The sequence below is a fragment of the Labrus mixtus genome, chromosome 6, assembly GCF_963584025.1.
Source record: "Labrus mixtus chromosome 6, fLabMix1.1, whole genome shotgun sequence".
Classification (NCBI taxonomy): Eukaryota; Metazoa; Chordata; class Actinopteri; order Labriformes; family Labridae; genus Labrus; species Labrus mixtus.
Window position 1 is genome coordinate 9,910,841 of NC_083617.1, and position 14,860 is coordinate 9,925,700.

General features: G+C 39.1%; 2 protein-coding genes across 2 annotated transcripts in view; one reads left to right on the forward strand and one right to left on the reverse strand.

Moving 5' to 3' along the window:
- Positions 1-14,860, reverse strand: part of gtpbp2a (GTP binding protein 2a) — a 432,981-nt gene that overhangs the window by 232,204 nt on the left and 185,917 nt on the right. The gene's annotated exons all lie outside the window — the stretch shown is intronic.
- LOC132975398 (protocadherin-15-like) overlaps positions 1-14,860 on the forward strand; it is a 204,971-nt gene that overhangs the window by 66,448 nt on the left and 123,663 nt on the right. Inside the window, exon 5 of the mRNA XM_061039911.1 lies at positions 12,759-12,919. Within this exon, the coding sequence (XP_060895894.1) occupies positions 12,759-12,919 (161 nt within the window). The remainder of the gene's footprint in view (positions 1-12,758; positions 12,920-14,860) is intronic.

A 14,860-nucleotide genomic window follows, 5' to 3' on the forward strand; every position in this document is an offset into this window, starting at 1 on the left:
GAAAGCAATGGGAAGCAAATATTCTTAAGCATTTATAAGACTGGAATCATCCATCCAAGCAGTTGATTTCTCTTAAACAGAGTGTGCTCTTCAACAGCTTCAACATGTTTCAAAGGCTTAAGAAAGAGTAGAGATATGTTTTGAAATACCCAGCATACACATTGGAGGTCACACTGTATAGTGCCAGGTGTAAAATATTCAATGAACAACCCTCTTACACCAACACTATATTCTTTGTGATGTAAGTAACCTGACCAAGGACATAAGTTTAAGTATACATCCTTTCACATTCATATAATGTGACCTTCCTGTGCTGACGGTGCAAAAACATAGATACAAATCTTCAAAAGTCAATGGCAAAAGCCCTACTCTTACATAGCTCTCTTCTCCTCTCTCAACTGCTCAAAGTACTTTTACACTATACTTCTAATTCATCCTTTCACACAAACATTCAATGATAGAAAAGGCTGCTATGCAAAGTAACGAGCTGTCCACCAAACGTTAATGGTAAATGGACTTGAGCTTGTATACTGCTTAACCATTTACACACTGATGGCAGACGCTGCTGTGTAAAGTGACCATCAAAAGTAACCAATCCCATTCAATCCCATTCATACGACCCCAACGAAGCAGCAGGAGCAACTTGGGGTTAAGTTTCTTGCCCAAGGACACATCGGACATGTGGCTGCAGGAGCTGGGGATCGAACCCCTGACCTTCTGGTTGTGAGATGATCAACAGCTGCCCACTCGTACTGATCTATTCGTTCAAACTAGGGGTGCAATGATACATTTTTACAACAATACGATTAGTATCATTTTCCATGGTTCCGATTCGATTCAACGATTTTTGGCTTCTCTGTAGAAGGATACGATTCGATACGATTCAATGATTTCAAATCAATTCAGTAACTTCTTTTGGCCAGAAATTCAACCAGTGTGACGGAGCAATGAACACCTGAATACTGGACAGTACAGATGAGGATTCCTAGAAGTTGTTCTTCGTATGTAAATAAGGGATGAACTATGAATATAAAAGAATAAACACATCAATCAATCAATCAATCAATCAATCAACTTTTATTTGTATAGCGTCAACTCATAACAAGTGTTATCTCGAGACACTTTACAAGAAGCAGGTAAAATACCTTACTCTTTGTCTGTTAACATTACAAAAGAGCAGGTAAAAGACCTTACTCATTGTTATGTTACAAAAAGCAGGTAAAAGACCTTACTTATTGCTATGTTACAAAGATCCGGCCTATCCATCATGAGCACTTTAGCAAAGCAGCAAAAGTTACAGTGGTAAGAAAAAACTGCCTTATTAAAAGGCAGAAATCTTCGGCCGGATCCCCGGCTCATGACGAAACAGTCTTCACAGGCCTAGACTGCGCCGGGCTTGGAAAGGGATAGGGGGAGAGATGGGATAAGATGCAGGAAGAGGGATAGAGAGCAAGGGGGTGGGGGGAGGTAGACCGTCCATCAGCAATCCGGTGGGGAGGGGAGGGGGTGTGGGGGGGTTGTTCTGGCAGGCCGCCAACCCATGATCCGGTGGGGAGGGGGTAGTGGTGGGGTGGGGGTTGTTCTGGCAAGCCGTCAACCAACGATCTTGAGGAGCCTAGGAGAGCTCAAGAGCTCCCAGGAAAGTAGGTGGTTAGTGACTGAGATTTATAGATAGATACATGCAGTAATATGATGTACTGTATATGCAGAGAGAGAGAGAGAGAGAGAGAGAGAGGAGCTCAGGGTGCCAGTTCCCCCGGTAGTCTAAGCCTATAGCAGCTTAATTGCTCAAAGTACAACATTACCAGTACCAACAACAGTACCTGACCTTGCCTACGGGATCAATTTGGGTTTTAGTGCCTTGCTCAAGGAATCATCAACATGTGGACTGAGTCATGGATCAGTCCACCAACCAGCTAGAACACTTACCTCTCCAGACCAATGGGAATGAATGAATGAATGAATGAATGAATCTTTTATTTTGGTGTCAGGCCTCAAATGGCCCATCCCTTATGGGATTATTCAGACGCATTTAAAGAAAACATTTCCAAATGCCAACACACTGACACAAAATGAAACTAATACAGAAATGATGCAAAGATAAATTAAACAATTCAACACCAAAATCGACTGGTATCCCGCAATGAATACCTCATACAAAAAAAGAGAGCGAGAGAGAGAGAGAGAGAGAAAGAGAGAGAGAGAGAGACAATTTTTAAAAATGAAACTCCTTTTGTGTGCTGGTTCAGCTCAATGATTAAAAGTGGACTTTATGTACTGATTGGACTTCTTTCGATGCATGTACCTTGGTTATGACCAAATGTTTTGTAAGTCACTGTTTCCTGGAACTAGAGGTTGAATGAGGATACGTGCATCTACTCATCAGCAGTTTCCCAGAATCCATCTGAGTACTTGGAAAAGAAATAACCTGTGAAAATAACATGCTTTTTATTGTTCTTCAGCAGATAAAGCAACAGCGGCCTTTCCATCTATTTTAATGCAGTCTTTTTAAAGACGTTGCTGACGGCTAAATGTACTTTTCTGCATCATCAGTTAAGACTGTTGTCCATCCTTCCTTTCACCAAATCATCTCCTGCGAGAAACAGCCATGTTTCTTTCTCTCAAAGAAAAACAAAATCATTGCCTTTCAAATTACCGGCTGAATCAGAACTAGTGCAAACACATTAACTACACATATGAGATAGCTGCTTTAAAACATAAAAATAGAGATTTTCATACCAGTTCAGAACAGGTTTTAAAAAAAGTCAGTGTGTTAATCTTTATGAAGAACGACGGTGAACGATTTCACACATGTACGAACAAGAGAAACAATTTTTGTTGATTTCAAACTTTTGTTCCTACTTTTTTCTTATAATTCTCATTATTTTCTTATAATTTGTATATTCAGACATAACCACCGTTGAAATGTTTTTTCCCTATTATATACATCTGGTGTTGGCAAGTGGCGGCCCAGGGGCCACATTCAGCCCACTCTTCACTGACGGCGGCCCGCCAGTCAACTTCTTATTCTTCTTATTTGCATTTGAGTTAGAAAATATAAATATTTGATAATACATTCAGATGCAGGCTGCATATTTGATTCTTAAGTCTAATTATAAATCGTTATTGTCTAATTGAGAGTGTATCATTTTTTACTGTTTGGCCCTTTGGCAGTGAGGATCAAACTAATGTGGCCCACTTGGTTGTCAAAGTTGCTCATCCCTGATACACATCATAGCATTGATTCAGACTGTTGATAAGTAAGTGACTGAGTGTAGATAACTTTAACTCAGTGATGGTCACATGCACATGTTTCAATCTAATTTATGTAATCCATTTCTCCATAGAAGTAGATGCTGCTAAGACAGTTTGAACTGCATTCTGGTGCACAATAAACCACATTGTTTACTACAAACTCAGGCAAGTCGCACTGTCAGAACTTATTTACTGAAGCAGATTGTTCTTTGACTAACCATCAAAAGGAAAAGTTGGATAACACACCAAGAGAATGTTAATCATACTTGACTGAGAATCTAAAAAAAACCACAGCCATTAATTGGTAACACGCGCCTACTCATCCATTTAAATTGACTGCAGCATGACATCTGTCGCCACAAAGTAAAAGTTGTCTTTTATAACTTTGTGTCATCTCCATGTTTAGCAGAGGGAGACAATAAAGCTTTGGAGACTGACAAAAACTTGTTCCACTGGAACAAAGACGCTGCACCAACAAGTACAATTTATCACCACAAAGAACTGCAGACACAAACAAGTAGCAGCAGCAAAGAAATGGAAACCAGCCAAACAGTTTCATTTGTTCCGCCATTTTTGGAACATTTTCATCATTTTCAAACCAGCCTGGATCCTGCAGAAATGTGAAATACTTGTTTTTTTGCAAACAAATCACACACAAGACGGAGCAAAGTTATGTTTGGTTATTTAATCAGGTTTTTTTTGGCGAGGTGGGGAGGTGTAAGAACTTGTCATCCATGCTTGATTACTAAAATAGTATTTCCTCTATCTGTTATCAAAACCTTACAGCTCTGACGAAACATATTACAGCAAGCAAATATAAAAAGTCTAGGATCTCTTTTTTCCAGCTTGGCTTTACTTCACTTGTGGTCCATTTTTTTCCACAAGCGTACAAAACCAAGAATGCTGGGGCTTCATCATCTCTGTTTCATATCATGCAGGTGCAAACACAGAGCTATATTCTGCACTCGCTTGATGCAGGTCATTGGGTTATTTTCAGAATGAAATGAAGTTTTGTTGGTTGTGGAGTTCCTGCAAACACTGCTTCCTCTCTTTCGAACGTATCATACGTATTTGACTTGATATATCATGCTGTTTATTATGTGTATACTACATGCATGTATTTCAATCAGGAGAGACTTAAATGAGGGTTTACAATGATTTATTCAACAGTTTAGGAAAAGATAAATATGCAATGTCTTTGACTGTGTCGTGATGGCTTCTTGCACTCAGACGGGTAGCGTGGCTGAGAGCAGGATAGGATACCCCCTCCTATGGAGTCTAGACTCTGGCGTTTGTGATGGAAGAATGCAGGATGTGATGAAGAGTGGTTTTCTGAGGCTGTATTTGAACTCTGCTGAGCTGGAATGGACGGGACTTGGGCGGAGGAGGGTCGCAGCGATCGCACTGAATTGACAAAGTGACTGTTTGAAGAGAGAGAACAGATTTTAAAATTCGACCGCAGCAGGATGATTGGTTGAGAGAAGTTGTGGCAGATGTGGGTTGGATTATTACTTACGTTGAATGAAGAAAATTGAATGAATGTGTGAGAGAATGTAACCAGCCTTCTTGCTTCTAGCTCCATTTGTGCAGCCAAAGACTAAAGGACTAATCTTACATTTTGACTGTTTCTACTCAACTTTAATTGGCCATTTTAACCATGTGAATATCTGGGCCATTTCAATTGGCAGCCTATCTGCACCAAACTGTCACAACATTTACATGATGAACAGCCAAGGTCAGTCTGAGCACAGCCTTAGTCCTTTTTTAATGTGAGTGGCACTCCTGCTAAGTGTATGTATGTATGTATGTATGTATGTATGTATGCGCATCTACTTTTCTTTCATCTATTTTTTTTCCTTTTCAACATTGTCCATCATAAGGGGTTTTATATATTTTATCATTTGAGTATCAACAACCTCTCTTTGTGTCGCGCCTTCATACTGTAAACAGTCGTGGATTCACATGATGTCTTCAGATAAGTGGTTTTCGTCTGAAAATTGTGTTTTTATTGAGGCTGTTTTGGACAATCCAAGGTCTGCCATGGTCGGTTTTGGAGGACGACATGCTTTTATATTTGTGTTCTGCACTATGAAAAATATGCTCAGGGGCTCATGTCAGCACAGCGTGTGCATATGTGTGACATGCACATCACCCAGCATGCAAAGATAGTGAAAACACTTTGTTCCTCCTGAGAAGTGATGTTTCTCAGAACTCTTCCTCTGTGCTTCATGAAACAGCTGCAGCTACTTCTTTCCCTGTCCCTTTGACTCCACTTTACTTTGACAGAAACACATCAACAGACAGATGTTCTCATGTCAAATGACACCACAAGTAATTAGAGGTCATTATGCATATGAAGTGCGGGGATGGTATTGATATTACATCCCTCCAGATTTAGTTGTGGCTGGGAACATTTCAACTTTTGGCAATGTCTGCTGCACAGTGGGTTTCTTGACAGCTGCTGCAGATGTTCATACTTTATGTTTTCATGAGAGAGTGTGTCTCTGTGTGAGATGAGGAGGCTGTTTGCCCTTCTGCACTACAAATAAATTGAAAAATCCAAATCTAAAATATTATATTTTATCCAACCGAAACACAGAGCCGAGTAGGAGAACACTGTGGCTGCAAGCCATCCATCAGGAGGACGAGCTTGGTCGCCTGTCGGATCCAAAATCCAAACATGTCTGTCTGTAGTCAGCAGCACTTTAGTACAGTTAACTTTCACCATGATTGTTGGATAAATAGTTTTTATTCAAGGGTTTTTATTTTGGGGCTTTGTATTCCTTTATTACAGAGACAGGGCCGTGGATAGAGTCAGATATCAGGTAGAGAGAGAGAGTGGGGAATGGCATGCGGGAAAGGAGCCACAGGTTGGATTTGAACCCGAGCTACCTGTGCTCAGGCCCGGTTTGTGAATGAGTGTGAATGCAACCTAAAACGGATTGACAACAATCCGATGTTATTCTGTTCAGTTTATTAATATAATCTTTCTTTGTAAATTGACAGTGATGGTTCAATGTAGGACATGCCAGCTTGTTAGCATTAGCATCAAAGTTTAAAATCTACGCGTTTGCATTATTGGTAGCTGGAAGAAATTAGTATTTTCCCACATGGGATGCCCCGCCCAAAAATCTGACGGGAAGCCGACCGTATCTATGACAGAGGGTCTAAAAAGATAAAGTAGGATCCACACACTGCTCCCTTGACAACCTTAATGGCTATGTTTTTTTTTTATTCATATACATGTTGTGCTACTTTTTTTTGGCATGAACACATACATTGTATAATTAGCAAGTTTTATTTAAATGCATAAAACATCAGGCTCCACTTGTACTCTGTACAATCTGTTAGATTTTCATAATGCACTGGATGACACTTCAGCACCCTGGACAGCTCACACCAAGAGGCTCTCTACAGTCCTTACACACACTCCCTTTGAAGTGTTGTTTGAGCCAATGCAAGCAAAAAAATTATAGTTATGAGAAGAAGTGGTGTTAGAATCTGACATTGTTCATTATCAGGAAAATAGGCCATGGTCTCCAACGTAATTTCTTTCCAGACTTTAGACACCTGAAGTGCAAAGGCTTATCTCGTTTGGTCTTTTCACTTATGAACATCCAAAACAGAAACTTCACAGGATCTCAGCCAGTGAGCTGGCACATAAGGAGGCCCCTCTGTGCTTTAAAAGTAGTAAGTAAGATCTTAAAATCAATTCCAAAATTAGTTATCAGTGAAGTGATGCCAGGATAGGAGTAATATGTTCTCATTTTAGCGCCAGCAAGAAACTTTCTTCAATATCCAAAGGAATTAAATTACAATAATCCAGAAGGGACAGAAATAAGAGGCTGCAGGTTTGTTTTAATGGAAAATACTGAAACTTTTCCCAAATTAAAGGAAGCAAGATTACAAAACTGGCTGTCAGTTTCGCCATACTGTGTATGCTTAAAAATACTTCCCCTGTACGGAGTATCAAACTGGGATGGAGGACTGTGGGTCAGAAGGTTTGGAAATCTGGGCCAGTTTTTAGGATCCAAAGAAAATCTATTTGGCTGGGAATGGCAGCAGTAATGGATGTTCATGAGACAGATGTGGCCACAGCACATTTGTGCTTGGTCATAGTCCAAGTAGGACTGTGTCATGGAGTGGAAATAGATATTCTAAGTCTGAATGATATGAAGAGAGACAGGAGAGTAAAACATATTGATAAGAAACTGAGTGGAGTCCTCACAGTGTTTGTTTGGAAATCATCTTTATTCACTTTGCGAAACTGATTGGTTTGTAAATTTTGCAAATCCACCTCTCTCATAAAGTAGATGTTCTTATTGAAAGTGTTTCTTTCTATCTATATAGTGTTAAAATAACACTGACCTCTGCAGATTTCAAATTAACACTCAAAAAATATATACCAGCAGATTTGTTGTGTAGAGCCTTTAAAGGAGAAAATGCTGCACACTGTTTTTGCTCAGCATCACCATTTCTAAGTAAAAAAAAGCACAACATTTCTGTCCCTCTGGACTTTTGTAATGTGTGCTGTTAAACAATTTCCACCACCATGATCTCATCATCATCACTCATGTGGTGAGTGACTTTGCACAAGTTACTGCTGATGATTCAGAGACACTTATAAGTTGACCAAATGTCCCACACATGTGCACACACAGCAGGCAGAGCAATGTCTGCTCAAGAGCATGGTGGTGGAAATAGTTTAAGAGACGAAGGAAGCGTAACGTTGTGGTTTTTTTTTAAATAAATATTGGTGCTGAGCAAGAGTAGTGTGCAGCATTTTCTCTGTTGAACATTGAAGTAAAGTGACCTTATGTTGTAGTCAAGACCATACTAACCAAGACCAAGACATGCCCGAGACCTGAGTGCTCCCAGACCGAGTCAAGACCAAGACCGAGGCAGGGAGAGACCCAATAACCCAAGACCAAGTTTGCTTTTAAATAAATGTCACAGCGACAAACAAGGTCCGTGAACTTTTACTTTTTTTAACTTTACTTATTAAAAGCCACGTTCACCTGACAAGTACAGATAAATGTTTTCTATATCTTATACAAAATGAAATATTTGTCTTGTTGGAGATGTGGAACAATGTTTTTGAATCAACATATCCATGCCCTTCGGCCACAACAATTGCAGCTGTATTAATTCTTAGTTTGAAGTTGACTGCTCTTTTGACCCCTCACATCCCTGCGGTCTTCTCTTGGTTCACTCTCTGTAGATTCCTGAATCTGTAATGAGTTTAGATGGATTCAGCTCAGAGCATATTTCAAACACGACTCCATGCTAATACTAATAAACATCCTTTCAACATTTTATTTTTCATACCAAACCTGGAGCCCCATCACAAGCTGGCACTCACACTTAACTGCTGCCATCAGCCGTTGGTTCCAGCATTATTGATATCTGGGATAAAAGTCATCCCTCTGTGTTGTCTCTGTGGGGTTAGTCCACTGTGAAGCCCAGATCTGAGCCGCTCTCTGACCGGAGATGACCCAGACTGAGTCAGAGACTACTAAGGAGAGAGAGAGTGATTTTATTTATTTAGGTGAAGTACACATACAGCACGGTAGAACTCTGGGCAGCACTTGTTTGCAGAGGTCTGACAGGCTCTGGCATCCTCCTGATGGATGAGGACAACGACTTTGCCGTGTGACTGAGAGAGGAAGTGCCCAGAAAAGAAAAAAAAGATGGAGTATCGGCTGTCACTGCAGAAAAACAAAAGTTCAATTAACTTGAGAAAGAAAGGAGTCAGTCCGTGCCCTCCCACATGATATTTCTAACCGTTTAATTTATAACCTGAGAGTTTCAAAAAGATGTAGCTCCCCACTCAAGTCAGAGAAGAAAATATATATTTATGAAAAGCTGTGTACTAGATTAATGAAGCAGCAACACAGGGGTCTTTTGACTTTTAAATTAAATTCTTAGACGATCCATTTTTCAGTTGGAGTTGTTCCCACTTGGGGCAGATAATTATAGGTCCTTGTGATTACAACACACAAATGCATCAAAGCCTGACTGCTGCAAACAGGGACCGCAGTCATTAATATTGGCGGGTAAAATGCAGGAGTGGAGGATAATAACAACGAGGCGAAAAGCCTCCGTCACACCTCCATCTGTGTTCCTTCTTGATTATCTGAGAGTCTGAGTGCCTGTGAAAATGGATGAACCTGCTTTAATGAAGCGTGAGATACCAGGTCCTACGAGCTGTAATTAAAAAAAAAAAAAAAACATTATAATAACACTTCCTTTTTTCATTTTAGCCCTTACATTTCAGAGTCATGTTAAGTGCTTTTAGTAAAACAATTAAAGGCGTTACCCACTTGAAACTAAACCTTTGAGAAGAAAACATGTTTTTTGAACAAAGACTGTACAAAATAATTAGTACCCATTGTGAGGTGACACTGTGACAATGTGAGGCTTTTGTCTTAGTTTGGAGAGGTTGTCCGGAAACAAGTGTGGGGTTTTTAAATGGCCCACCTCGTTTGGGCATATGTAAAAATCTCAAATCACACTCTGATGCAGAACAAAACAAGCTAGCCGAGATCACCTTGAAGGGATGGTCTCAGCTTCCTGCCAATCGAACACTGGAGCGGTTCAGTTGCAGTGAGAACAGAATCAACACAGCAACAGGAACAAATAGCCTAGTAGTGCTTTGAAAAACAGTTCGCTGCAAGTCTGACTTGGAGCTGGTTATATCAAAACACAGCGTTTTCTGACACAGTGCAGTTGCACTCAGGGACCTTCGGTAGGCGACAAAGTGCACCTAACCAAATCCTCCTGCCATAAGGTTCTGACATCAGTCAAGTTTAACATTTTCACTGGTTGTATTTAATTCTATAAAATTACATGAAACACAAACTTTCTACAGCATGTTTTTAATGGAAAAAGACATGTTTAATCCAAATATAGTTATCTATTAAAAAATGTGTTTGATACTAAAAACATATTCCAGGGATCATCTACATTTGTACAAGGGGTCATATTTTTCCTTAAGAGACGATGTGGGGGCCGGACTTTAAAATATGCTTGCACATAAGCCTGACATCTGTCAAGTCACATGTGAAGAAGTTGGTGTCAGAGGGTAAATGTAATTGTTCACATTTACCATATGTAAGTATTTAAGCCTTGTGATTTTATTTTTAAGGTTAACTGTTTAATCTTCTGAGATATTTTTTATATTCTTGGGGCCTGATGAGACGCTTTGAGGGGGTGGATGTGGCTCACGGGTCACCAGTTGATGGTCACTGGCCTATTCTCTTGTAGCAATAGTTAGAAATCAAAATGTTGTATATATTTGTTTCACAACCCAGTTCTGAGTTTTGTGCAATAAACTCAGCTGTATTGAATATGTAAATAATGTATTATTTACAACATTTTCATTTACTGTCTTCTGACATTCTTCTGACTGACTTCCATCAGTGGCAACCATTAATAGTGACAAAGAGTTCCACTGATCTTGACTGTGCAGTTTGTCTACAGTACCACTAACTGCAAGCTGCACTCACTGAAGCTGCTGGAGAAAAAAGAAAACATGACACCCGCTCTTTGCCAAGGTAATTCATCGAGCTGACAAGGTTCTGATTAAATAGCAGGCTTTTTGCACATGTGTGCCATGTGCCGGTCACTGTAAGAGGCCACTCTGAGATGTGCAGTTTTTTATCACACAGAACACAAAGACACAGATGTTGGAAGGTTTTTGCACGCTGACGGCAGGAATGTCCACAAGAGCTTTCACCTGTGAATAGAATGTCTATCTCACTGCCAAAAGGCATTTCTTATGTCCTCACTGAGAAACATCAAACTGGCCTCATAACTGCACGTATATCAGAAGTATTGTGACCAAGCTGAGGCACACCTGAGTTATAGTCATGCTGTTAATTACGCATGTTAAGATACATTTAAACAATTTCTTCTCCAAAACTGAGCGGATTAAGCCTTTTGTCGGGCAATGAGAAAGTCTTCAATCTTTTATTTCTGCTTGTTATTAAAAGGCAGAAAAATGCAACACTGTAATATTTTGTTCAGTGTATACAGCTGTGGATCTTTGCCTCTCGAATGTTCCTCGTATAATAAAATGCATTCCCCTGTTTGATGCAAAATTGATACAGATACATTTGTAATCATTTTGACCATGTGTTTCAAACAATTGTGATTACAGTTAGTGATGCGTCGAATTTTTTTTAGCCAGGCCATAGAGTTTTATAATTCATTTTTCTAAAAAGATCTATGTTCTTGAATAGTCATGGTCATTCTTCATAATTAGTTATTTTCAACCAATGATTTATGCTCATGTTGCTGTAAACAAACCAGCATATGGCTTCACTAATGGGGCAAAGAAGACTTCAGTTAGAAGTCGTATTACACGTTTCTGCTTGATAATTAATGGTGAATGGTGTTTGTGTAGCATGTTTACTAGACAGAGTGTAAAAAACGAATTTCCCCTCGCGGGATCAATAAAGTATAAATTCTTAAATTCTTCTTCTTCTTCTTCTGAATTTAACGCCTGTTTTGGTGACTTCTCTATCGGAGCACTTGGCCTTCTTTGAAAAGCAGAAAGGTTCAAACGATGAAAAGATTTCAAGCAACTTTACATGAATTTAGACTTGGGTGTCACAATCCTTTAAAAATTAATATATTTGACTCTCCATTTTGCTACCATGAATTGATTCAAATTTGGGTTGAAAAAATTGTTTACAATCAATCACTGGTGGCTTTGTGATTGGATAAGTAGTGGGTTTTCCACTGTTGTTGTCATAGAAATCTGTTGCTTTATGGACACTTACAGTACTGAAGTCAAGACTTTACCTGTCACTTTCACATGAGTATCTCATTATGCACCTCTGTTCTAAATCGAAATACCTCACCATTGTTTCTGCTGAAACACCAGTGTTTGCATAGATCCACTCATCATGGCGTTTGGGAGTCAGAAAAGCAGAGATTTATCAGGCTTTTGGAGGATTGTCCCAGAACGCTGCTGTGGCAAAGTTTAATCAGTCACGGATTAAAAGCTGTAGAATACAAACCGGAAAGCATTAATGACCTCAAGGGTGTTAACTATTAATTTTACAGGTTTCCCCATTCATTATGGAATAGTCTGCAGTGATCTGAGGCGGATTTTTACAAAGTCGTTAATGCTTGTGTTGAGTGGTTAGTTTAGGAATGAAGAGTAAAAATCTCCTTTTCTGCTGGAGTTGACCAATAGAGCATACAAGATGAAGAGTATTAAAGCTAAGCTCTTTTGTTTTAACTTATTCTGAATATGTTCAGCTCTTTGTCTGAAATAATATAGACTTGGCCATCCAGCACCTTTGCTTGTCTTTTTTTATTTTTAGCAATACAACTATTTATGTGGCAGGTAACAGAGGGCCAGTGGAAACACGTTAAATGTGTCATATCTTCTACTAAAAACCTGATTTATTAACTCACAGTAGCAACAAGAACCACAGGATGTACTTTTACAAGAAGGCAATCAATAAATCCGGCCTTGTCTGTCTTCACAGGCACAGTTTTGGTCGAAAACATGCAGATAAATGGCCATGCCCAAGACCCAGGAAGAACCATCTCACTGACGTTACTGGACAACTACGACTACTGGGTGATACTGGAACCATCTCGACAGAGGCTCTACCTCAACAGCACCGGACGTGTTCTGGACAGAGATGTAAGTACAAGACTAAGGATGATGTTGAGAAAAAAAATAAACAAGTGTTTGGGGTATTAGTTAACAGCCTTTAAGCAATGAAACACAGCAAAGTAGACCATGAACAGATTTATCACGGGCCTCTTTAGTCCTGTGGTTTCTGCTCTCACAGCCATAATCAATTGTTGCATTAACACACAGTTTCCTTTTGTACATTAATCATAGCTGAGTCAGTTGTTGCACTTGTATTTTTATCACAGCCCTTTGAATTAAGTTACTTGTCATCATAATGATAATTTCTGAGGCCAATTGGAGGCCATTCAGATCAATGCGGAAGGAAAAAAGCTAATGTTTACATCTCTTACATAAGGGGTCGTGGTTTTTCTACAGTAGCATTTTTTTATGTGCCTTTTTTAGTGCCTGAGCCTTTTTCACACTCTCTTATTATTAAATATTGCTGCTTAGCTTTTTGGATTTCAGTTTTATGAAGTTTTTTTGGCCCTTTAAAGGAAAAATGTGCGACTTTTTGATCCAGTAGATGTTGCCCTTGAGCACCAGTATGAAACCAAAACAAACTGCTGTTTGACGACACCTCCACCATATTGAAGTCTCCGCTCTCCTCCAACCCTCATCCCCTTGTGTCCGCACAAAGAAGTTATTTAATGGAACGCACCATAATTAAGCACCATTAAGCGCAGAGTGGATAAAATTGTCCTTGTGATTGAGCTGCAATTGCCTGTGGCCTGCATTGTTGTGTTAGCAGGCTAATGTTAGCACACTTTATTTAACTCGTAGCATCATATTGCATGTAAATTGACACAGAATGACCGTGATCTAAAAATGCTTCCATGACATTTTAATAAGCAGTGAGTGGTAGTGACATTCTTCTTTTCTCTAGTCCTTGACTAAAACAGCTTCGTACACAAGGAGAGAAGTCCATGTAAACCTGATGTAAACACAGCTCTAACAACAACACAGCACGTGGGACTCGTGCTTCTCACTCATTGTCGACAGTCATGATTCAGAGAGACATTTACATTGGATATACTTGGTTTGTGCTATATTTATGTGTAAAATTTGGCACATTCTTCCTTTAATAAACATGTTACAAATTCAATCAATTCACAATTACATGTCCAAACATCTTTGAACCCCACTGCATGATTTAACTATTTGGTTCTCAACTGGTCTAGCCTCAAGACCCACCAACAACTCCTTCATGAAAATTGCAACCCAAAGTTCTGCTATTTTTCAACCTATCAGATTTATTGAAACATTTTGATGACCTCAGTGAAAAAATGTGACGAAACAAAGAAATTGCACAAAACCAAAATGTTTATATACATAGCGCCTCACAATCTTTTTTTAAATCCAGGCACACATTTTTGATCCTCTGAAAACAGCTTCACGACTCACTTCATAGTACTTTCCTAGAATGATTTCCAAACATTAGAAAAATTTGCGTTAAATGTTTTAACATACAGATCAGCCACGCAACAATTAAAAATTGAAAACTTTTCAGTAAAGAAAATAAAAATATATGCAGACATATTAATAAAAAGTCATTTGCACAAGAAAGGCTCAATGCTTAATTCACACAAAGATAGTTATAGATACAAGAATTAATGTGACTTATTTAATCTGGAATTACATTCTGGTAAAAGGGGATAAAGCTTAGCTCTTATGTGATCCATAAATGATTTCTGAATCCTCTAACAGATATCAGAGAAGCCACCTATTGTGAATCTTAATTTCTCAAGTTGAACAATCTGCTTTGCCACCTTAGACACTGAGGTTTCCCTTTACATTGTTTTATTTTTCTTTCAAACTATATAGCTTAACTTCATGCTGCATGCTGACATGACAGGGAATGATTAATTTGAATATGGTGTTTGCATGCCATGGATTTATGGCTTCTATTAAGAGTACTCCAGATATCATGTGCAAGTGATAAGGAGTTGT